The sequence below is a fragment of the Trichoplusia ni genome, chromosome 23 (assembly GCF_003590095.1).
Source record: "Trichoplusia ni isolate ovarian cell line Hi5 chromosome 23, tn1, whole genome shotgun sequence".
In the NCBI taxonomy this organism is placed as follows: Eukaryota; Metazoa; Arthropoda; class Insecta; order Lepidoptera; family Noctuidae; genus Trichoplusia; species Trichoplusia ni.
This window is the reverse complement of record NC_039500.1, coordinates 3,485,872-3,512,344: the sequence shown is the minus strand read 5'-3', so window position 1 is coordinate 3,512,344 and position 26,473 is coordinate 3,485,872. Positions and strand designations below refer to the sequence as shown.

The following is a 26,473-nucleotide window of genomic DNA, read 5'->3' as shown; positions in this document are numbered from 1 at the left end:
GCCTATTGTTGTAAAAAAAATTGAAAAACCCACAAAGATATCGCGGTAACATAATTTTGTTATAAATTACACGCTATTTGATTGTCGGTTTGTACAGATTACCAGTTTTACGAAGCCCCGAATTGTAACAAAATGACTCCATTTTCCGTTTTTTTTTTTTCGACCAATAATACGTATTAGTGTTCCGATCTGCCTCGTCATGTTATTATGGGCTGCATAATGAAATATCATTTTTATAAATGTAGCAACACTTTCTATAAAATGTTGCCATTTTACACAAGTGTCCTTCCAGGAAGTTTGTTAGGAATTTGAGTATAAACAGCGTTTTTTTTTTCATTTGGCTTGGGATTACGGTTGAAAGGATCTTTTTTTGTTTGGGCAGATGTAGTCGTAAATCACGCTTGTCTTTTGGATGTTATTTTGTCAGTTTCTCTCTTATTACTGGGTGCTTTGTTCATGTAATGGCCATGAGTGTCTAGCTTAAGACTTACTGAGACGCTTTTGAATAACAACGCGTTGAATAGTTGGATTTTATTAAGATGTAATTAGCAAAGAGCACGATAACTTATTTTTTCTTTCTTTTGTAATTTTATTCATGCTTTTGGTTTTATATCGGTATGAAAAACCAGATATAATAAGTTAAACAAAATACGCATTCTTCCATAACCAAGGAATTCCTTATCAGCTCACGGAAAATGGAAATTGAAAAAAAAAAGAACGCATCGAATCGATTACAATCAATCGAGAATTAATTCAAGTGCTCACAAACTCGATAACAAACCGAATACCGAGACGCGGGTGTAAACAATTGTTTTAACTCGATATTTACTCGTGCTCGAATTTACCATAACTAATTACAAGTTTATAGTCATTAAAGTATCGTGGAGGAAAAATTGCCGCTACTGATTTACTGAGCGCCATTTAAAATTCGAATGCATATTTATATGAAAAATTCCTCATGTATTTTTATGTTCTTTTTTTTCTTGTTGCTGGTTGGAGAATAAACGTTATATTTATTTTGCACCTTTTACCCTATCTTTACAATTACCCCACTCATGGCCTTTATTGCGACGTTGTAGTTTTAAATACTATCTTTTATAAGTCACAACAAATTAGATAGGTATATTTCTTTTTCGTCGCATCTCTCGGTGTCGTTCATAGGCTCTCAAAATGAGTCGATTTTAACTTACATGTATTATAGTACTGTACATACCTGTTTACTGAATACTGCAATATCTTCATTAAAGGATTCGGATGAGCATACGTCGCCGCCGGCCACTCCTGGATCGCGCGGCGTGCATGTGGCCAGCTCGCACTTCTCAAAAATCAGCGCCAACAGAGGGAACAGGGGGTGTCTGCAAAACATTACACCTAATTAACGCCTTCCTTATTCAAATGTGGAGAAAGAACCGTTACATTTTTGAAAATGGAACTTTTTAAATATTGTACTCGTTGTAGGTTTACTCGTTTGTTATGCGTTTGAAAATAGAATATTGTGAGGTTCTCTTTATAATAAGAAAAAATAATATATTTGCTTAATAATACATACATCAATATGATCGTTAGTTATTCTCTATCTGTTAAAAACTAAAGGTTACCTCAAATTGTTATTTTTAACAAAAGCCTATTTCACTTAATTACATGACCAAGTAATGTGTGTATCTTATTAACTAAGCAGTTAAACCGCACTAACTTTAACTTTAACGACAATTACCGCAGTTACCTCAACATAAACCACTAACATACCTAATTATATTAAATTTGTTAAACATCATAATCTATTAAAAGATCGTAAAATTGTGAATAAAACAAAAGGTCTATTTTATAAAAGTTTGAGAGGTAAAGTTGTGGTCCAATTGTGAGCGGTGACCTCTCACGCGACTGATCACAGATAAGATAGAGATGTACGTGACGTCGATATCATCTTTATAGTTCTGCCACTGAGTTGGGTGGGGCGCCAGTGACGGCGGAGATGCGCGTGCGCATGTGCGGAAGTAATACTGGATTATGATGTCATTATATTGTTAGAAGGTGATTAATTGGTTTTATTATTGCTCTTTTCTATTTAAGCTTTGCTTTTTCTTCTTTTTATTAAAATAAAAGACGTTTTTCACAATGATAAACCGTCAGCTAATAATATACTTTTGTTAGAAAATATCTAGTAATTATTTTGAATAAGAAAAAACTTGCTTTTATAAAAAGTTAACTTCATAAGTCAACTGAGGCCCACTCATATTATTATTAGCGTTGCGATTTAACCGGGTGTGACGTAACAAACGTAACTTCCTTTCCACTATCGGCTAACTATATTAAAAAGTTATTAAGTGCGAAACATTATTGTGTTAATGGGTTCTGTATACGCATTTATTTTTTGAACTTGACTACTAAATACTAATTGTTTTATAACCTATCTTAATATTTCACACATGGTGGGTATAAACTTGTTTGAAAGAGACTTAAAAAGATAAAGCCTTTACCCAATATATAAAAAAATATGAATCAACCATAAATACACAGCAAAAAAACAAAACCAACATCTTCCTATAGCAATTAAAAATAATGGTTAATTTAAAAAATAAAAAAACACACAATATTAATTAATACTGAGCGCTAACGGCCGGTAAGAAAACTAAATACATATAAATTACAGTTTAATTGCAATAAGTTTTAACGTTGGCCACGCAAAAACTAGAATCAATGCGTAAACCATTAGTTCCTGACCTTTGCGAGCGCATCCTGCGACTGCACGGTAATACTCAGAAAATACAAAAAATAACTCTGAGGTTAAAATAAACTTTTCATTATCAACACTGTCATTTAAATATGAAAACGTCGTACTACTCTAATCTAATATTATTTTTCTCATAATAATTATAACAAGATAAAATCTACAAGTAACTTGCAAAAAATATATCGAATCATAGCAATAGTGCGTAACTATTAACGAGTCGGCCTGATTAACCCACACATCATAATAATGATTTCCCCTCATTAACATTTATATTTCACGTTAATTACAAACCAACCGATATATTATTATGATAGCAACTATTTATGTTCTTGTATTCAATATTATAATGATAAGCTTGAATGCCAATACTTTTTACCATCATTAAAACGTCAAGAGCTGTCAAAATTGCGACGCATCATAACCTTTTTCTTTGTAATAAATTATAATAAAAGTACCCTGACTATGTAAGTGCCTATCACTTGTATGAATAGTTATATACAGACTCATTGAAGCGTCTCGTTTGTTTGTGCTCGAGATCTTTTCAAAAAGCTCTGAGTGGGACCCCACCGCACCGCCACGCAATGGCGCCAATCCTCAAGTTTCTTCACAAGTTCAAATCTGATAACATTAAGATGGCGTCAAATGGACAGTAAAGCGTCAAACATAGCACCTTTATTGCGAATCTGGCATCACATCGCGAGGGGAAACTGATAGCTGAAGTTTCGAGTTTGGACCCAACAATTTAAAGTCGGGAGAAGGGTTAGTTTTGATAATATGTCACAGTCCGATTAGATAGTCGATAAGCTTAAAACAACAGGTTTCGGATCTTATTGCAATCACCTATTTGTTTGCTCGCGTTATCAATAATGATTCGTTTGTTATCTGCCCATAATTGTCCGCGTGGAGTGCAGGGAACAATTAGGGGAACTTCTATATTTACCTACTATGAGTAGGTGATCGAATGTTTGTCATTGTACCATTACTCGCGCAGCTATTAATAGGACTTTTTGCGATATTAGGCGAATAATTTTCAGAGAAGATCTTACGCTATTGCTTCTAATATGACCAAGGACAAAAGAGGTAACCTCTGGATGCCTTTCGACCTGGTCAATGGTACCATAATGACAAGCAGTGGGTACCCTATGATCATCATCTCCAGCACTATTCAACCAACTATTATATGATCAAAGGGTCCATTTTTTGCCAGTCTCCTAGATCTTTCCTGCATAAACATAGACATAATTACCCCTATACCTAAAAGGCTACCTAGAAAATACCTATCAGTGTATCTTCCACAACTAAACCAACCAACCGATTTTGAAGAAATTTCGTCTAGATTTAGCTTGAACCCTAAAAAGGAGGGTACTTTTCATTCTGCACAGGGTACAAGCTAGTTAAAGATATCCTTAAAATCACACGTTACCACTGGACTCACCCGTAAATGGCGTCTTTGTCTCGCTTGTGGACGAGCGGCTCTCCGGGGAGCGCGTGCGCAGGCGCCGCGGGAGGGGGGTAGTGGACCGGCGGGAGGTGCGGGTGAGACAGTCTGTGTTCGTGGTACATCGCGCCACCCTCCATGTAGCCCCCGCCGTGGAGGCTTTCGTCGTACTGCGGGGAAAAGAAACAATAAGAAAAAGAAAAAATGTCAAGTTATTTCAAGTGACAGATGTGTGACATAAGACACTTATGAATGACATGTCTCGTCCATAGGTATGGGCAAGCTAAATGAATAGCAATATCCTTCAAATGGTGGCTGATACCACACCATTAGGTACGACCGTGATATTTGCATACGAATTGCCAGTCGAGTAAACTTTAACTTTAATTTAAACTTTAAACGCTTCGTTCCCAAAAGCTTGTCGTTATTACGTATATAATTGTATGTGAATAACAATGTGTATATGTGTGCGGTTGTAGAACAATAACATTAACATAAAATTTAAACAGTCATAACAAACCTCATCCTCTTTATCTTTTTAAAAATCAGTTAAAAGCTGAGGCAGCCCATTATACTTCCTATACGCTACATTCCTCTTAAAGCAACAATTAAACGCACGTACAAAGGAGTTTAAAAACAAAAAAGGAAGAAATTGAAACGTTGAATATTCATTAAAAATGTTTAAGTCATCATGATACCTATCTAACATCAATGGGGACCCTCAATTAAACACCATAGGCTTTTTAGAATGCGTGCCTTTGCTTTTAAGCAGATTAGTGAGTTTAAAAAAGAAATTGACAGGCCATCTTGTGGTTCTTTTGTTTATGGATGGCATGGATTATAAAAGTGTGTAGGTTAAAAACTTGAAAGTTTAGATTTCTTAGAAATAAATAATATACATAGTCACAAAATAATATTAAAATGTGTATTTAAATAAATGCCTAATAAAGATAATGTAATATTTTCCGTTTATCTAAATCATTTTTTAATGGTTTAAAAGACATTGTTTTGAATTCAAACAAAAAAGATTTTTGGCGTATTATGTGAATATGGCCATAAATCTATTTTATTTATTACGAAAAATTTGTTAACGTACTTACTGTTTTATAGCAGTAATATTTTAATTGTTAATTGTAACCAAATTGAATGTTATAATCAAGAGCGATGTCTTCATTTACAAAAAAATGTCTTGTAACATTTTGATTTATGAAACAAATTAGAATAATACTTAAAGAATACAAAACCAGCTAATTACAATTATCTTTAATTTTAATCACAAAGTCTAAGTTTATTTTTTATTTTTGTTACTGATAATAGTGTATTGATTAACTTTTAAAGTTTTTCTTTTTTGAATAGACATTTGACGTCAAAGGCTTTTCGCGCTGTTTTAATTGACAAACATTAACATACTTATCATTCTAATAGTTCATTTATTACGTGTGTATGCAAGATAAATTATACAAATTATTTACAATGGCGGTATTACAAAGAACTTTAAGGTGAAAACAAGTTATTTCGAACGAATAAAACATTTTGTTGACATGTCTAGTTTTTTCTTTTAAATATCACGCGGAACGACGCCTCCGACAAATAAAAGTTTAAATGTGTATAGAGACTATTTTGAGGGGTCCACCCACCCATCCATTTCTATACCTCGGTAAGATTCCTTAACTTTTTTAATACATTTCGTTATGATACCCTCCATTTTGTGAAGCCATCAAATAGGGTGACTATGCATTTTGCCCAATCGATAGATGTGGGCGACGTGGTCGGTCATTAGCTTGCCTTTATTTTTTTTACACTAGCACTTCAACCCCGCTTTGCCTGTTAAATGTTTTAATTTTTAACGAATTAAGATGGTTAAGCTGTCATGTTGATGAGAGGTAAGAATACTTATATTCAAAGTATTAAAAATTAAGTATATAGATATTCTAAGCTCATGAATGATATTAATAAAGTATATGCTAATGTAATAAAAATTAATTGTATGTTTGTGTATTGCATCTGTAATCTAAATCTAATAAACACAGAACGAAAAATTTTGCTAAAATTCGATCAAAAATACACAATAACAGTGTTAACATAATACAACATTAGGATATCAATGCAACACCAATCCAACCCAATCCCAAAACCGTGTGCAACAAAATGATTTTTCATGAAAACCATAGAGTTATCGTAATTCAAGTTTATTTCAAATGGTAATCAGTTGGCAAGGCGCGCTGTTTACCAAACTCTAGAAATAACAGACGCATAGTAAATACCTGCTTGTACGATATACTAGCTCTCGTTACCGGCTTCACTCACCACTTAAACCCAAGTAAACAATACATGAATGTACCGACAGCGAAATACAACGCAAATAAATTCACCTACAATATTCTGTTTGTAATTATTGTACAGAAAACTACTCTCAACTAACTAAATTCGACTTTTTATCTTTATATTTTTCTCAATTTTCATGCTAGCCGTACGCGTTGAGGAAATAACTTACTTATTGAGACGACATGCTAACAACATACTAATAAAACATAATTTATAATCTTGATAACCGATATTAAAGTTAGTGACTTTATTCCCGATAAAGGCCATTGTTTTGCGAACCGTACCTGCGCAAGTTTACTGCGCATTCAATACGTCACTTTATTAGTACGTTACTGATGTTAAGTCCATTGTAATTGTTTTTGTGGTGCGCGCGTGATCGCACCGCTAGCGCGTCAGAGTGCTTTATGTTGCTGACTGTACTCTACTTTAGGAGCTAGATGCTTGGCTGCACGACTACATATCGTTACATTAAAAAAAGAGAAAAAAAAACAACACACAATTTAAAACACCAACGTTTTAAACGTTCTTAATTCAAAATTGAATTCTAATAATAAATTACCGAGTATTTAAAACGAACCGTTATAAGACAATTTAAACTTGGAATGCAACAACATTTACCAATATTTCGTCCAATCAGAGTTTATCACAGAAAATTTAAATTTTCGCACTCAAACGGCCGTATTATGCCAAGTGAATGGCAGACACTGGCCAGTAAATATTTAATTAAGATATTCCCTTAGTTACTGCACCTATAATGTAACAACAGCTATCGTATAACTGTAAAATACTATGCTATTATATTTTGTTGTATAAATTTACCCATGTATCATGCTTTCTCCATCAGTTTAAGAAATAAAGAAGAGGCAGATAATGTTTTAAAATTTACGAATTTTAGTACTTTTTCTAACAAAATATCTATCTTTAAACATTACTAACAACACATGGCATTATTTTGCCCCCTATACCATGACGTCAGAGGCTACGTAAGTAAAATATTTAAGATTTTTCCCAAACATGCGGGCGCCATGTTTAATGTATTTCTTATTTAGATTAAGTCATACGACTGTCTTGTTTTATCACACATACCTGCTGTATTGGTATTTGACCTGATATTCAGAAACCATTGCAATGTATTTTTAAATCATTCCTAGAATTTTCGAACTATATTGCTAATTGTTTTGAGATTATATCTTTACTCTATGTTATGTATCATTTTGTAAATGTCATCTACAAATTAAAGATGGCGACGTGACGCGGTAGAAAAGTGCATGATGATATGAGAAAGGGGTGCTAAGGTAACCTTATTAGGGATAAATTACAGCATCAGTACACAAATTGTGAGTAGAGAGCTTAGTAGAGTTAGAGAGCAATCTAAAATATTTAGAGATCGGTTAAGAATAAACTAAAGCAGATTTTACTGTACAAGTCAATGACAGAAATGAACTCCTTAAATGATAGCTCTCAATTGTGTATGTCAGAAAAGGAAACAACGCGACATTGAAACAGATATAACCTCAAATACAGCATGGTGATCAATTATAGGTAAGTTTTAATTTTCTTGTGGTGTGTGGTGGTTGTAGGCAAATAATACATCATTAAATAAAAAATAGTTTCGTACTAACAATTACAAATTCAAAAAAAACCTATATTTTATATTAGTAATAGTACATTCTGCGTACAACACTTAATCGCTATTGGTCGAGGGTTCTGCACTGTAATTAGATAACTATGGCATTATAATTGATTCTTAAATATTAAAACGAGTCTAGATTTCTACCTAGCCACCCTAACTTAGGTAAAGGCGGTAAAGTGAGGGTAACTACTCCGTAATTAGGGGAAATCGTTTTTAGAATATCTACTTTTTAAATGTTTGCATGGGTGGTATATTAGCATTTTATTATAAGTAGAAAATGATGTGGTGTTAAAATACATAATAATTGAACATAATTATAAAATTCTGAAAATTAATCAACACTGTAAATTATTAAGTGGATTTTAATACCTATTATACAGTTATAGAATACAAAACATAATAAACAATTTAATTGAACTAACATTGCATCTATTCGCCTCTATTTTCCGACGGAAGAACAAAAGAATCTTAAGTTGAAGAGTCTAGCTAATTTAATTATTTACATTAATTATACCAATATGGCAGTGCTTTGATTAAAATATTAAGCAATTCTTGTTCTATAGGGTAATTCTTAACCTTAGAAATGATTTAAACATCGCAAAGATTAAGTAGTTTTGTCTTGACTACACTGAGAAGTATCAAAATAGTATTTAGACAATGAATATTCTAGTTCTTTGCCTTTACTATGTAGGTAGAAGTTATTTGTAACTTCCTAGAGATGACAATATTAATGACTATTAAGAGTCACATATACTAGAGACCTTCGTTTAATGTCTGCGTAAGCAATCATGGAATAAATTAATATTTAATTCTTGGAAACAAGAAAATCACAGTATGCTAATAATTTTCCTATTGTCCTGCGTCATAGCTGTGCCGTGATAAATTGCTACACGCTGGCTTTTACTTTATTTAAGACGATTGTAAACAGATACCTGTTTTAGCAAGTATTTTGAAATTGCTTGAGAATTAAAGTACCATAGTATGTTGTTTTTTTTTAAACTACTTATTGTTGTAAAACATTTTGGAATCTCATCGATAGACGATAATAAATCGATTTCAATTATATTTCTATTCCAGTTTTGAAGTCTAATGTGAAAAAATAAAGTTTTTCGTCTCTTGGTGAAGTGAGCGTATGTATTTTTACTAGTTAATAATTAGTACCCGTGTAAATATGTCCGATAGAGTCCTGTTTTAATTACAGTATTTTACAACTACACAATAAATGGCGCTAGCATGGTAATCTTATTTCATAACAAAAATACAGTAGTCACCGTCGTCATTTTAAATCCTAAGATAGCACAGATAACATATCACTAATCCTTTTTACAACATTCAATGAATATTATCTGTGAATATGTGTTAATCGCATTTTTAATCTCTAATTATTGCGAATATTTGTGTGACATGTGTCAATTATTATGTCAAAACTTTTTGTTGAAATTTATTGAACTCTAGATTTTTTTTATAATTTCACTGTTTGTTTTTTATTAAGGTCATTGACTTTCTTCCATCGCTTCGTTAAGAATATTGTTGTATTGGTAAGCAGAAAGACTTTTTTTGCAATATATTGGAATCAAGAGAAAGTTTAAGCATGTTTCACAAAGTCTAAACGACCCACAAAGAAGGGGAATACCACCGAGCTCTCGTCAGTTCCCTTTTACAGAGAAATACGAGCCGTTTTCGCTGAATTGACAATCAACTCAATTTAAATGGTTATAATTAAGCAACCGAGCTTAACCAAACGTATATAACCATACAAAATCGCAGCACTAACTATTTACAAGCGCTCAACAATAATCGGCGTCGTAAAAGTCGCTTTAAATCATAATTACTTATAAACTGAATCGTACACACATACGACACGCATTTTGAACTCTATTACGAGGTGATAAGGATTATAAAAATGTCCTTTATTAAACAAATCGTCATAAAAAATGGTGTCAAGCAATTTTCGTCTCTATTTCTATAGCGGAGAGGTTACGTTTGGGTTTTGAGGTTATGTTTGTGTTGGCGCGTTATGAAAATGGCGGCGAAGTTAGGTATTTTTATTGGAGCATGTTTGAAACAATGGATGTTTGTGAACGCCTAAAATTATTTTGTGTACGTCGAAGCTCATTTCGAACTTTTGTGAATATGATAAACGCGTCGGGGAACTTTAAGATTATTTTTAACGAAACAGTGCAATAAATGTTTTGCTTAATTGTTCTAGAACTGTCCTCAGTATTTTACGTTTTAATTAACATTGTTTGATTAAGCTATTATTCTATAAATTGGGTCAGTATTACATTGTCCTAGTAATGAATTTTTTTCGTATTTAATCTGTCTGTAGCATTCTACAAAGTACAAGACAATTCACAGTTAGATAAATAGGCACTTGAGCAATCAAAGAATATCAAGGTGTTAATTAATAATAAATCTCAACGAGGTTTAAAATGCAGCACAATAATAAACAATAATACTTAAAATGGCGCTGAGAAAATTTGCCGCCTATTTTTCCAAAATGGCTACCGTGAAAAAGGCGCGTTCCATTGAACAACACGCACTGTGATCTTAGCACGATAACACTACGCCTACGTCCGGGGGTGATATGGGGCCTATGGGGGTGAAATTAGCGTTTGTTTAATCGACATTACAGTCGGCCGCTACCAAATAAATTGGGCGTGTGAAAACTGAGTAAGCCGCCATGTTTCATTTTACCGCGCATTGATACTCACACGTAATATTATGTTTTTAGGGAACTGTCAAATTACGTTCGTTTTTTCTTCGTAAAATATACAATTAACATAATTCATTAATACATATTTTAATTAAATTTCAATAAACGTTACGATATTCAAAAACAAGAACTGAATAAACTTGAATTTTTTTATTTTGCCTTCAACAATTATAATACAGCCAAAGGCTTTTGAGAATCGAATAATTATAAGGCGGGCTATTCATGCGTCCCGTTATCTTGTCTCCGAGCCTTATTTCTCTAACATGTCCCGTACGTGTTAACGTCTAAAAACCGGATAAATTAAATCATTCAACATGTTCAAGTATCTATCCTAAATAAGAATACGTTCTTTAACACATATCTACTTTGTTGGTCCATGTAATAATTGGATTTGAATGTTGTTTGTTAAAATTCTTTTACCTACAAGTAATGAGTTTATTAATCTACTTATTTTTTCTGAACGTACGGTATGTACTTCAGATAAATGCCATTACATGTTTCTATTAGCAAAGCCAAGCCAAGAATTCATTATTTTCAACGAGGCTATCGTTAATCAGGTAAGGAACAACAATTTCCGTTTAGAAAACTGTTTTATTTATGGTCAGAATTAAAAGCAAAGAAAACACAAAACGAAATCCAGTTTGATTCGTAAGTAAATAAGGGTGTAGAGCAGGTTGTAGTAACAGCGTCATACTTTTCTTTTTCTCCGGCCATAAAGTCATAAACCTCTGCTGAGACCCTATAAACCCTTGTTATTTCTGTCACAATCAATCTAAGTACCGCTCGAGTGACGTCACCCGTGGGCGGCTGTCACGGCACACATCTCACACCGAATCATTTTCAATCTTATCCCGACGCGATAGAATTTACACCGGAGTTCAAAGGAAAAAATACACTTCCCATACCGTTTTAGGTCACATAACATCACGCACTAATGATAGGGGATAATTAACATTCCGTTCTGATCATATTCACACCTCGGTACAATTATAAGGAGTGCAATTAATAAATGAAATAACTCGGGAATTGTTAGCGGCAAAAAAATTGGAGGGATGTCCGTTGTCGCGGTGTTCGCCTGAAATTACTGTTTTTGTGGCTCTAGAACCACCTGATGTGGATTTCCGAGTGAATCTTCGAGGTTTTATAGTGGGTAGTTTGACATTCTTAGGCCTTTCAGATGGTATGAACATTCAGGTCAAATATTTTTAAAGGGCATTGCGTTGCGTGGTAGGTATAAATATTCAGATGTTTTAACAAGCAAGGTGACAAATAGAAGCAATAAAAAGTGAGGACTTAAATTCCATACAACTACTACACCTAGGAATCATTAAAATAACTCTTTCCTTTAGAATTGTAACAACAACTCTACAAACACAACAGCTGACTCTACGTTATCATTCCCAAAGTCTTGTAAAAACGTTTCACACCATTATTTGACGTCAGTCGCTCACAAATCTGTAATCCCCATCAATCACCAGCCTCCCCATTGCCTCACATAAGCAGCATTTTTGTCAATAAAGTCCATAATTCATAAATAGTTGTGTAATCTGCGGGCGCTAAGACTCGTTCGCTACAAAACGTGTAATGACTACCTTTTGACGGCTGAGAGCCGGTTCCAAAATTAAATGATACGTTTTAAAAATGGAATCGCTCTGTCCCGCCTTTTTTCCATCGAGATAACCTTTAGTCCATTTGGGTTGCCATAAAGAAAAAATAAGCATCTTAGCGTTTTAATTTTTTTAAATGACATTCTTGTGGTTTTTTCTCGCTGGGAATCTTACAGTGTAATAAGTTTACGGGCCAGCCGGTTTTTGCGCGCCATACTGTTTCTTCGATTTGTTCCTTTAACACTATCAAAATATGATTAAAATTTTCGTCGGTCGCGCATTGTCGTGGGCTCGACACATAAGTCATGCCGTCAAACGTTGATGAGTTCAGAACCCTGTTGCGCTAATTAAGCTCGCTGTTATTAATCGCTTCAGTTATTTAAATTTTGCTTGAAACGCCCGTGGGGTTATCGTTTTTTACGACTTGTGGTTACGAGATTAGCGTAGGTCGATTCCGAGAAGTAAAAAATTAACTCTTTTGCGGCAACAAATATGAGTGATATGCTCAAACGTTGCGGTGAGGTGGCTGAGCGTCTTGCGTTACCTCTAAAGCGAACACCGCTTTATGTATAAAAAGTAGATAAAATTAGACGAGGTTTTCGAAGGCAGGCGGTTGGGGAAGACAGACCGTCACTTGTGCCCGACACGGGGTGGGACATGATGAACGCCACCCTTAGCGCGGCCCTCTCCGCCGGCCGCCGCCTATCGCCTGCGCCGCGCCCTGTCATCTGGCAACCTATTCACGCAGCTGAGGGGCCACCAGGACGGATTCGTAACAGTCAATAATGCATTTGAATAACTCAATATATCTGATAATAATAATCGAAATTGGTACACCGAAAAAACAATGTTTAATACCAGTGCAATGCTTGTTAAAGACATAAATTTGGCACAATAAAAATGATACATGAAAGCGGAGTAGGTAGCAATCATTCAGGTGTGTTTTTATGTATTTTTTAAATTGATAGTGGTAAATCAACCGTCGTTAGACGCTCCGAGATGCTCGTATCGAATTTTACTGCGTCCCGTTCGACCCGACCGTAAAACTTAGAAAAATCTTTATTTATTAAAATATTATCCGGCCGAATTGAGACGTGCTGGCCGAGCCGGGAATTAACGCCGCAATAGAGACCACTTGAATCTAACAACGACACAACATTATAGCGGGCGCTAGTCATAAATTCCGCTTCATTCATGATACACACGGCGTAAGAGACCAAAGAATGCTCCATGCGTTTGTTTCACGACCATAAATACTAATAAAATGGCCTCGTTACGGGGACAGTTCGAAAATCGGGCACACGACTTCTTAACGACACCTATTAGGGATCTTCTGTCTGGTCGATTTAATTGAAAAATTGTATCCAGAGCGTTGCAAGAGTTGTATCCGACTCCCGCGCCGGATGCGGGCCCAGACGTCCATTATTCCATTTGCCCATCCGCATGGGGACACCGACGCGACAGCGCTAACACGTGTCAATAAACCAATCGCGCGGGCGTATCCGAACGCTGCGCACCTACCTTAATTACTGGCAACACTTCACTGTTCTATATTTGAATTTGAATCTCGTAGGGCCCGTTCTAAATGCGAGTGTAAGGTTGCGCCGCTCTCGAGCCGTTGCGATACCCATTCTACGGCTAGAATGTTTTTCTTCTTGCTTTTTTTAATAATAGAACTGTGAGCGATGCGGGGCGCACGAATTCGGTCGATTCGCGAGCAGATTTATCGTCCGGAAAGTACCGCGGGGGGAACGTTAACACTTGTTTTAAGGCCGCAGATGAAAGTTTTACTTCCCATTCCATTTTTAATTTGAACTCTTTAAAAACCGCCCGCAATAATCTCCATCCCGCCGGCCGCCGTAAATCTTTATCAGCTGACTCCTTGATGTAGGTGCGTATTTTGAACAACTTATCAGAGTCGCGCAATTAAACTTTTTATTGTATAAAAATTAATTTTAAGCGACCATTAACCCTGTGGACCCCCGATTAAGTTTACAAATTGAAACTAATATCGCTCGGTTATCGTAATTTCTGCGTAATATGAATATCTTAGGTCTGTAATGTAAACAGTGGGGTCAATAGCTGGCACATGAACCGCGCCTCGATAGCCGTGCCCTCTTATCGTCTGCTGCACTCCAAGGGGACAGTTCGAGACTCTCTCCCAGTCAGATTTCACGTAAATACGCGCTCGTTAAGATAACGATTTCCTTTCGACGCGACGGCTGCACTATCTTTTTGCTTTTATTAAATGTATTAAAATAAGTACATACTTAACTACTTAAAGGAGTTCCATGTTCATAATAAAATGAATGCGCTTGCTATGCCTCATTAAAATGTTCTTTTTCTAAGAAATATCGAAATTCCTGTTCGGCGTAGTCGCACTCACCACGGACAGGGACTCCGTCGGGCAAAAAGTCCGAAAAAATGTGTATCATCATAAATAAGGTTGACATAAAGCCGCCCACGCGCGTCTTATTAACGCGTCTGTCCGTTTGTCCGTTCGTTACCTCTATTGTGGCTGTGAATGCGAGATTAGCCACACCGACACTCGTGATTGACTATTTAAACTTCGAATTCTGTGAGTGACGCATTTCTGAGCCGAGCCGAGTGGTATTTCTTGTCTTTTGTACGATCGCGGTTCGGACGCGGTTCGCTTTAGGTATTTTAGTTTTGTATAATCTGTATAAGTGCTGCGGCCGCATTCAGATTTATGTTAAGTGTGTTACGTCTGTCTTATAAATAAAATTGTTTCGTCAGATAAGATTTGTAAGTGAAAAACTGTTTTTATTTTTAATCTCTCGCGATAGTCTAACGCCGACGTGTCAACGTCGTTAACGCCGACAAATACTTGGCCGAAGAGAATTTTTAATTTCGTCTAAAATGTTTATCAAGATTTACAGACAGACAGAGCGGGATCATATGAATTGGGCGCGCGGCGGTGCCACCGGCGGGACTCGTTCTTGGCAATAATTTGGTCATCGCCCCGACCGGTGTGACCGAGCACGCCGCCGACGACAACCCACAGACTTTTAACTTAATAAATCAATAGATACAATACTCGGTCTCGAACAACACTAATCTAAAAGATAAGCTTCACTAATTACTGGTAACGATGGACTATTCATCTCGCGGCGGCCATATTTCTAAAAAGTGTCAACGAAGAAAAGCGCGCGCTAAATAGCCTAGTAACGGACCGTCGTGATTCCAATTTCAAACCTCGTTATCGCTGCCCGAAAAAAGACGAGGCTGAACGAGATATCAAAAAAGGATTCGGAAAAAAATTCGAACAACAAGTTTTAAAAAATGGAACGTTCGATTCGTACACATCGGGCGCTCGCGCTGCGCCGGCCAGCACTCGACGGCGCATTGTTCCAGCCCTTCGCACGGAACCGCCGAGTCATGTTACTTCAATTAATATTATTTAATCTGTATCTAGATCCCGTCGGCGTGTTAGAGGAATTATATCATTTCGGGAGTCACCGCAGTAGGATTTGTCGATCACGCGATAAACTAGTAGTGTTTGATCAGCGAAAGAAGCAGCGTGACATGAATATGCGAGTAGGAAACATATTTCGATATGAGCGTCCAAATAACTGTCGTCAGACGGGATCGCGCTGATTTACGACCTGGCATTTGATGGTGTATAGTATTTTGACTAGGACAACCGCGGAACAATCAGTAATTCACGGGGTGTGCGCGTAAAAAGGATGTCAGTCGTTCGGCCAACAATAAACCCTCAAATTAGCGATCGCGCGAATTACCGTTGAATCTAAAGTGCGCAATTAACGCGCGTCTACAAAGAGCCAATTCGAAAATGAACAGCGATATTCAAATTGAAAATGGAACGCGCAGCGAATAAAACAATGAGGAGCGGGTACCTGCCCTCGGGTGCTCGGTATGCGAGCCGAGCATCTAGAGCGCTCGCCGCTCAGCCGCGCTCAGCCCGCCGCGAATCCCAATTCAAAAATGGAATCGAACAGCAAAATTTAAATAACAAATTAGTGGGTGCGTTTATAAAGCGCGTCGAGCATCAGTCTGATTCGAATTGATTTTGATGTCGGAATTATGTTAAGAGTCTGCGTCTGATAGTGCGCGAATAGAACATTATTAATAACTGGACTCGTCACTCTTTAAAAGCATATACGATTGTACGACTGTATACGTTTAGTGTAAACATGTGTTCCGTTAGTTTCTATATGCAACCAATTTATTGCATACCTACATTCGCGGATGCAATCATAAATCTAACTATTATAAAATATCAAGAGTGCGTCGTCGTTCATTAAACCGGCGTCGTGTGTGCGGCTGTCGGGAAAAATCTTCTCCTACATCAATATTGTTCATTATATTAAAAGCTGGGACTGTTTCAAGAGCCGGACAATCACATTTTTATCGGGCATTTTGAATTCAAACAAGAAATAAACCACGGGTCGGTATAAAAACGTACATTACATCACATTAGTGTAATCTGAAATGTCTTCGATCGTTTCCTTAGAGCCATTAAAACAAAACCGATATATTTGTAAGTACGAGACGCCCACAGCACGGTGACGTATCGGGCGGCCCTACGCGCCGGACCCGGGCCCACTAAAATAGTTATATTTCTGGTCATTAAAAACTTATGTCCCCGGACTGGTCCCGCCGGTTTTTTTACTTTATTATATTAATATATCATATTGTCATATACAAAGTTATATAATTCATCAAAGATTATTTATATGGTCAACCTGAGGCGCTTGACCGATTTATATTTAAATTAAAAATGGAGATTCTTCTGTTGTTTTTTAATTTTTATTTTTAAAAGAATCGTAGTTTGCAATTAAGTTCAGTTGTATCTGGAACTTGAATATTTGATGTTTCTTTTTTAATCATTAAAGTAAATAGGTTTCTGAGGAATTTAAACTATTACCTTTTGCTTTAGTTGTTTTTAAGTAATGTAGGAGAAAATAAACGAGTTGTTTTTGTTGTTAGCTTGGCTGTATGGTAAGGATCCTTTAGCACCAATAAAAAACTTAATGACAGTTAAATTTTAAAACGAATAACTTGAATCCTTATTGTTTTAAACCTTTTTCAATCACAGTCATAATTATACCAGAAAAATAGATTGCATGACGCATGGTGATATGTGAGCAACTTATGGTATATTTCCTTGAGAGATAACTTATTTGATTTCCTGCAATTATTAATAAGACACTGTCTCGATAACCATTAATAAAACGTTAGTGAAACGTGACACTCAGCATTAATAATCTTCATCGGGCTTGTATTTTTAGTTTGAAAACATTCAGCCGCATTTTCTACAGACAAAATATTATTTACTGTCAAAATGATTACCACGATTGACGCCCATCTTGCGTATGATGAAGAAATCGAATTCAGGTGTTAAATTACAGATTTAATTTGCTTTCGACCTTACAATATTTGTAACCAAAATTAACAATATACCATACAAGCGCTCAAGCAAGCCATAATTAAAAAATAATTTTCGGCCCAAAAAAATAGTCTATCGAGGCACATTATAAATGAAAATATAATAGTACCATTTAAGCCGATAAAAATAATCGTAAGTGGCAACACTCAATTATATTTTATTATCTATTCCACTTCCCATACAACGTCGTAACTTAGCCGCGGCTTTCGCAACGTTGCCAGCGTTAAAAAATCGAAGAAAAAGGAAAACAGTAATACTGCCACGTTATCTTATTCCTATAGCAATGGCGGGACATTTTTCAACACTTAAAACATAAAATCGAGCGTTTTTTTATCGCGTAATGTGAACAGAATTGCCTATACAATACCGGTGTTATCTTTACTGTTGAAATAAGTGCCAATAATAAGTTTTAATGTTTCAGGAATGGCCGAAACGCCCGCAGATTGGCGCCGATGTCTTAGAGAAGATGGCGGTCAGTAATCAAATGTTAACGAGAATTTTATTTATATGTGGCTTTCAAATAAATCGAGTGTTTATCACGAAAGCCGTGTTGGATCTAGTTAAAAGAGGGATGGGGTTACACGGCCTACAGTGGCGGTACTTGCCAACCGACGGCCACCGACCTGTCACTATAGTACACTTTACCAACATTCACACAATATTAAACAATAATTAATGTTGCCAGATTGTTTTAAATAGTAATATCGTCCTGTTTATTTGTGGTTCAGGTTACAAAGCGATATTTTAGGGTATTTTTCTGGTTTTTAACTGAATAAAGGAAAAAATATTTAAAAACTTGGCTTCTAAATGTGCTTATTCGTTCGATGTGGTTTTAGTTCCATTGCACGAGTCTTATAGGCATTTTAATATTTTTAAGTAAGATATTACACAGGGTATTATGACATGATAATACCATAAAACCTGCTAGATGATTTTAATAGACCCTTTAGTAGCATTGTTATATTTTTGTCATTATTAGAGTTATTTAACAATATAAAACTTTCAAATGTATTGAAATCTTTACAACCGTCGATAAAAAAATATGGGAATTCAATGATTTTAAATGTTTTGTTACGGAGTGATTAATATCGAAAAGACGTATCTTTTTTACCAATACCTTATTATACCTTGTAATAATGAAAGGGATAAAATTTGTCTATGTATATTTTGATAACTATAAGGTTGAACTAGCACTTGTATTACCGAATGTATTGAAAGTCTTTAAGGAATGAATTATTTCTTTTTATAAAGTTTTGACTGTGCCGCGACTAAAAACAATATGGCTGCCAACTTATGGACATTTTTATTAAATAACATTTATTTTCAAGTTTTTGTAAAGTCTGTAACTTTTTATTAATATTTTTTATATTTATGGCATAAATATTCAGTTTGAATTAGTGCCTTTTACTCATTAAACACAGTTAACCGACAAACTTTTTCGTAAAAGATAAGTATCACTTTAAAAGATATGATATTTTTTTAAGTATTCGTAGTTAAATTTACAAATTGCTCGATACCAATCTATACAATGTCGAAGTGTCTAAATGCATCAGAAAAAATAAATATTTTCACTTTAATTGCAATCGTTTAATGATATTTGCCAAAAATTTATGGTATCGTAAATTGTTTTTACGTTTGCAAGATTGGTCAACAGATAACATAAAATATTTTTTATCCGTTTACTTACTTTTATTGCGTTTAAAAAGGAGTTTGGATTTTAGTCCCGCGAGATATTTGGCATTATATCGTATTGCGCATACTCAAATACTCAATATCAAGAAAGCGCATTGTAGTAGGTGGAACTTTTTATTTTTATAACATTTATAACCAAAGCATGACTTACAAAGATGAAGATGATTCACGTTCACATCTATCAGCTGATCAGTCTTTCCTAGTTTGATATTTTCAATTTAAAATCGGAATAATGTTTTCGTACGGTATGCAAGCGTTATTCTAGAAAGTAAATGGCGGGAGGTATCTAACCTATCAACATATACGGTCTTATTTTCATAACGAATGGTATCAAATGTCCCTACTTTATAAGATACACATTTTTTTATTACAGGAACAAGTAAATATCCAGAACACATGTTATCTAGCTTTAGTGGGCCACCAAAACCGGCAGTATCAGCGATTATGACTAACTAATAGTAGACAAATTGATATCGTTATCGGGATCGTAAAATTTACGATATAACACAGTTAACAATAAACGGACAAGTCTTGTGCAAATATAATTTGGTTACTTGTGAATTAATATTTGTTAGCTTTATTGCGTAATGCAACAAAATTGCTAAAATTGGTAGATTTTGAGCCTTTTATGGCTTTGTTTTGGATAGCTATGTTGTCACTTGAGTTAAGTGCGTTTGATCGGTAGCGACGCCGACGGAAAAATTATGTTTCAGTCCGAAAACAAATATACCTAGAACATAATATAATGCGCGGTTAAGTAACAGTTCAATCATTTTTGTTTCTAAAACTGTAAATCATATTAGTGTACACTGCGTATAGCAAAACTTAGAAAAAAAGATAATTGTATTTTAAATAATGCTAATATTAAGTTTTACTTGCATAATAGCAGTTTTACTAAACAATGAATAGATTAAAATAAAATATTATACCTAACTGCAATAAAGATAAAATGAAACTTAGTTACTTGCCTTTTTATCTTATAAATTAGATTAACTTACTTACCTAATTATACAATTTACAATACAAAAAATAATAACAAATAAACAAAATTCTTTTATTTAATCGTTTATCTTTCCCATAGTTTTTATGTAGTTTAACATCTAAATTTAAAGCATCTAGGTAAGATTACAAATTATATTAATTTTCATCTAGATATACAAATGCCTGAATCTCGTTTGCTACTTCAGTGATTTAAATTATAATTTATTTAAATTTGTATCATCTTTATTTATTGTTTCGTTATGCAATTAGTATTTAAAATTCTATATTATGAGAGAATATCGTGTTTCTTGGTTCTTAGCATACATTTACGAAGTAAGATTTAAAAAGATGCATTAAAATTTATAATAACTATCAATTACGCCTCAACTTGAAATATGTTTTTTATAATTTTCTTATCGATTATTATTCAACGAATAAATACTTAAGATTAAACGTAGCCTGTAGCATATTCCTATTACGGATTTATCAAAACCTAAGTATGCAATCAGTTCTGAATAAAAAAAAAACTTATCCGCCATGTTTACGGCACTAGCTCTGCTATGGTGTTAAAAATCAAACATTACTTATTATATTGTGAAAAGAAGAAATACTTATATAAACATTGTGAAAAGCAGTTAATCTTTGTCAATTGTAGTTTTTCTGAAAAAGGAAAAAATACGTGTCTCATACTTTTCAATTATCTAACTGAGGGACTAATGAGATTTTTTCTTTTCATACCCAGTCATCATCCCTATTGTGTGTACGTAAAAGGTAAGTTTCATTCTCTCCTTACTATTTTCAATTAAATACTTATAAAAGTGTCAAAGTACAAAAGTATGCGCGTTATTCACAAATATTATTTATTACATACATGCCTACGCATGTTATTATTTCATACATTATCTCTTGACACTTGAGTGTAATTTTATTTTTCAAGCAAATATGGCGGTTATTGAACAGTTGCGCAGGACTTACAAATAAATTGACAGTAATAAAGTTTTTTTTTATTATAATAAATCATCCATAGACAACATTTACTTTTAAAATCTTAGAAAATACAGTCGGAGTGTAGGTACATGTTCTATTTATTAGTTCGCGTTCAACGCATTGCTTCTAAAATACATAGCTACGTGACCTTAAATTTAATGATAATCGCATACCAATATAACTAGGCTAATGCTAAACGTTAAGCCATTATATGATAAAATAATTATATGAATTATAACTACCAATATGGGTTTGAGTGCACTTAATATGTGGCCAATTACTAAAATCCGAAAATACTATGTTTGAGATCCAGTTTGACTAGTTTTATCAATGTTGTTTCTAACACATTTATTTTTATAAAATGATTGTGAAATACCTAGTAAATGGTAAAATCTATTTCATAGCTTTAATAAAATAATTAATCATGTATTGTAATGTCACTTCTTCTATAGCAAAAGTTGTACGAATTGTAATTTTTCGGAAAGTCTTTGTGATTGTTGTCTATCACCTAAGATGCTGTATTATTTTGGTTCTTTTTTAATACTTATATTAATAGATGTCCGGAATTAGTAACTAATTGTATGTTGAGACTTCAGAATTTATTAATAATGAATATATTCATAAGACGAGTTAGTTTTACGACCGACGGACATTAAAACAAGAATCGGATGCGTTTTGTTAAAAAGTGTGTCATCTTAATATTTCCGAATCGTTTCCTAGTGCATATAATTTGACAGTTATTAATCGAAAAGTTTTTATTGTGATAGATTAATTTTATTTTATTGCCAACACTATAATTTTATATTTGATTATTATTTCGCTTCATCCTACCAGAATTTATCTATCTGTGATTGTCTTGAACTTTTTAACTGTGCTAGTTAGAAGTTTTTAAGACAGCAATAATATTTTAATTGCCTACATTTCTTTAATTTATTTCAAATCAAATTACCTATCCGTCCTTGCTTCTCAAGTAACAAAAACATTACAACTCGACAGTTTAATGGGTTAGAAGACTTATTTACAGCGCACCATTTAATAATAGCTTTCGTAAACAATAAAAGATTAAACTTTTATGTTGCCTACACCAAAAACAATACAACCCTAAATCTTTTGAAAGTTGTCCCAACGTATTCCGTTAGGGGTATCTTTGTGGTGCGCACCAAAAAAACTTTTTCTTTTCATTGTCAATTGAATTTTATTGTTGGTTTCTGAGATACTCTTTTGTGTCAAACTGTGCGTTTAAAGCCGCTTGTAACTCGACAGATTTCACCGTGTCCCGTCCCCGACGCCCGTAAGAGAGCAGCCAACAATAGACGCCCCGCTGAACGCCATTTTATCCCATTTATTGTCCCGATTCACGAACTAAAGTTGCTATTCCGTCAGGTGGGCAAAATATGGAGACGTATTCATTTATTCATCAATTGGATTTATTCTCATGACCGCTTCCCGGAGCGGCGCGGACGTCACCGGCGCCGGCCGCCCCTCGCTCATACACAACTTATAACTTTTTACAGAGCTTGAGATGCCGCCGTGATTACATTATCACCTAGTGTTAACGCTCATAATGCATTCATTTCGTTTTCATTATCACGGGTAATGCGTCGGTGTTGCTGGAGCGCGGTGCAGCGGCATTATGTATGCCGAGCGCGTTCTACTTGTTATAACAACGTTCCCCGCTGCACGCTGGCGGGACATGCCTAATGTGTCGTTACTGACGTCTGACCATGTTAGAACATGTCTCAATTGTGATTTGCTTCAGTTCTGTTTACCTACAAAGACTTAACGGATTGTCGGCTCCCAACTGAGCTCTGATTACCCAAGTTTATTATGTTTTCGACACTTATCACTGTTATTACAATCATTATCGTATGTCTTAACGTCGTTATCTAAGAAGTAGGATTGATCGGCTAGGCTATCGGGTGTACTACAACCGGTGGTGGAGCAGGCGAGTGTGTGTTGTTGTTTGTGTCAGGTGAACTGTGTACATACCCTAGGCTGAGCCATGAAAGCTCGGCCCGAGCCCGGGTGCAAGGCTCCGCTGGCCACCACGAACGCTTTTCGTCACGGGCCCAACCTAACACAACACACTAGCACGTGAACACATACACATCAATGATTGACACCGTCACAGCGGCCCGCTAGCTCACTAGTGTCATAATGCACTCGCGACGGATGGTAACTAGAGGTTTTGTATGGTTCGATCACGGGACGCGGCGAGGCCGAGCGAGGCGCGGGGAAGCGGGAGGCCCGGCGCGCTCGGCAGTCTGGCGGACACTGCCGCGGGCCGCGCGAGCAGGCACGACGCCGGGGCGGGGCGGCCGGCCCACCGGCGCGCCGCCAATCCGCGCTGCGCCCCCGCCCGCGCCCCCGCGCCCCCGCCCAGCGCCCGCCGCCACTCCGCGCGCGCGCCTCGCCACTGTCGGTCGTGCGCGTTTTTTCTACGGTTTTTGCGGCAATTACATGAGAGTTTTCCTCTGTTCGGATTTTCTGTTCTGTACCTAATCAAAATTGCTGAGTTCTCTCGCACGGAACGCGTTGTGAGTTAGGTATCGGCGGTCGCTTGTTCATGCTTGTGTATGTATGATGCCGGGATGGGATGACTACGGAATCTTATTTGAGAGTATCTTTAAGTTTACTTTTAGGGTGCCTGAGGTCCTGCAGAGCTAGTCCTGCCTGATGATAACAAGTGTGTTGGTGGAGTCGCGCGCATGCGCACTCCCCCGCCCTAGGTACAAGTGTTTAATGTGAAAACTTTCTGTCGGCGTCACTGGCCGCCAACATACAATATAAACATTCAGAACTTATTTAAAACTATGCATTAACGAAGAAAAAAGGTACAAATCACTTGAAAACAGCTTTAGATTGCAAAGTCTACTTAACATTATTATTATTCATGAATGGAGTAAATAGTAGAATGAAACAAAAGGTTGTTATTTAATAGAAGTTTAGACAAATTAGTGAAGGATTCCGCGGGCGGCTCGCGAGGCACAGCTCTTGGAAACGGTCTTCACTATCATCATTTCTTATTGTCTAATGCAACTTAACATGAGTAATTAAATGGAAAGCTACACTTTTAAACATCTACATTATAATTCCCTATTTAACTCATACACAAGTAACAAAACACAAAGAAATACCTCATGAACATATTTATAAAAGCAAGAAGAAAACTTAAAGAAAAAGCACAGAATATCAAAGGAAACTTAGGTTCAATCGAAAATCGTTAAAAATTCCACCAAATAACTGAAATATAACAAATCAACAATGAAATGAAACCACTTTAACAGATTTTATCGCGGTTTAATTTTAGATTTTAGTTAAATAAACCGCGATAAAATCCGTAAAAGTAGTTTCATTTCAATGTCTAACATTCGCGTAAACCTAAGAAACCACTAGAAATCAACAACTTTCTCTACCTTAACTACATTTCTAGAGTTAAAAGAAATAACATGCAACCTTCTTCTTTAAAATTCGTCATGGAATGGAAATCACTTAGGCCCGATTTATCAATCGTCAGATAACTTTTATCTGAGGTATAAATATGGCCGTTTGACATATTTTCTATGCAAAAGCTGTCAAAACGTCAAACATATTCGTCGAATAAAATTATCTGGCGATTGAAAAATCAGCCCTTAGACATACAATATAAAAGGGTGATTACATGGTATTTAGCTAAGTTTGGTTACACTAGATATTCGTCATATCCTAGGAAATATCTAGGCAGTAACCACAAGATGACTTGTATAATGAGTCGACAATAAGTGACTGAGAAACAATGAATATAATAATATCTATAAACTTTTAGGTATTATTAATTTCAATTTCTATAATTGTCGATAGAAAACCATTGAATTATAAGGATCTGTTATTAATTTCAACTGCTATATTAAAATGACTAAGTATGGTAACCGTATTATCTGAATATTGGAACGACTATTATTTTTAAGTTGCCGTTAAGTCAGCCGCCATCTATGTGAAGACACCTCCAGCAAATATTGAAGAAGAGAATAGAAATATAGTGACATTAGAATTATAAGCTGAAGTTGTATTAGAAATTTACTATTAGGTTTCAATTAAGGTTGTACGTATTAGAGGTACCTAATGTTTTAAAACCGTGTTCTTGGGGAAGTCATGAACTTAGAAATATTTATCATTAAAATACTTTGAAAATAAATGAATTCTTAATCTTAACTTCGGTAAATAGAAATGGTTTGTTTAAAATCTATTTTAGGCTGAGATTTTTTTCAGGAAGAAACATCTGAAATTAAGTAGGTAGGTATGGTCTCTGTATTATGATAAGGTATTAATTTCAAAAGGCTGAATGTATTTTTTTGTAGTTAAAGAGGCGGGAAGACAACTAACATTTAATCAGCTACTTAGCTAACTATTCTGGATATAGACTACGGACGCCACATCTGCGCGAATAACATAGCCCAGTTCAAGACAGCTCAGTTCTATAAACCTAGTTTTCTTTTTCAGGTCTTACGTTTATCATAGGGTCTACTACTATGTCTGAAAGTAATAATGTTATGGTTGTGAAATGAAATGAAATAATGTATTCTGCAAATAGGATTTTATGACTTCTACATGTCTTTTTTGAGAACGCTGGAGTCGACATTTTCTATCTGACTACCCTGAGAAGAAATGTCGAAACAAACTCAGGGGTTGTTATGTGTGAGCGTAACAGCACAATATCTCTCTTCCGCACCAGCAAATAATATTATTTTGAGAAGTAGTGTTAGGATTCCACAACTTAAAAGTTAGAATACCTACGTTACTCTTTGATTAGTAATTCTTCTAGGGATCGCGAGTCGATCAGTTCGACTCGCGATCCCGCCGATCGACTCGCGATCCCGCCGCGTCTGCTCATGATTAAGGACTCCGGTTGGGTCCGAAACTAGTCGGGCTACCCCGATAAATACGCGTGAGTAA

General features: G+C 35.4%; 1 protein-coding gene across 4 annotated transcripts in view; it reads right to left on the bottom strand.

Moving 5' to 3' along the window:
• LOC113504720 (homeobox protein homothorax) overlaps window positions 1–23,815 on the bottom strand; it is a 250,321-nt gene extending 226,506 nt beyond the window's left edge. For all 4 annotated transcript variants that reach the window (XM_026887132.1, XM_026887134.1, XM_026887133.1 and 1 more), the window contains exons 1-3: window positions 23,531–23,815; window positions 4,167–4,339; window positions 1,214–1,355 (exon numbers count right to left, since the gene is read on the bottom strand). In XM_026887132.1, the coding sequence (XP_026742933.1) occupies window positions 1,214–1,355; window positions 4,167–4,339; window positions 23,531–23,545 (330 nt within the window). In that variant the 5' untranslated portion in view covers window positions 23,546–23,815. The remainder of the gene's footprint in view (window positions 1–1,213; window positions 1,356–4,166; window positions 4,340–23,530) is intronic.
• Window positions 23,816–26,473: the final 2,658 nt, after the last annotated feature.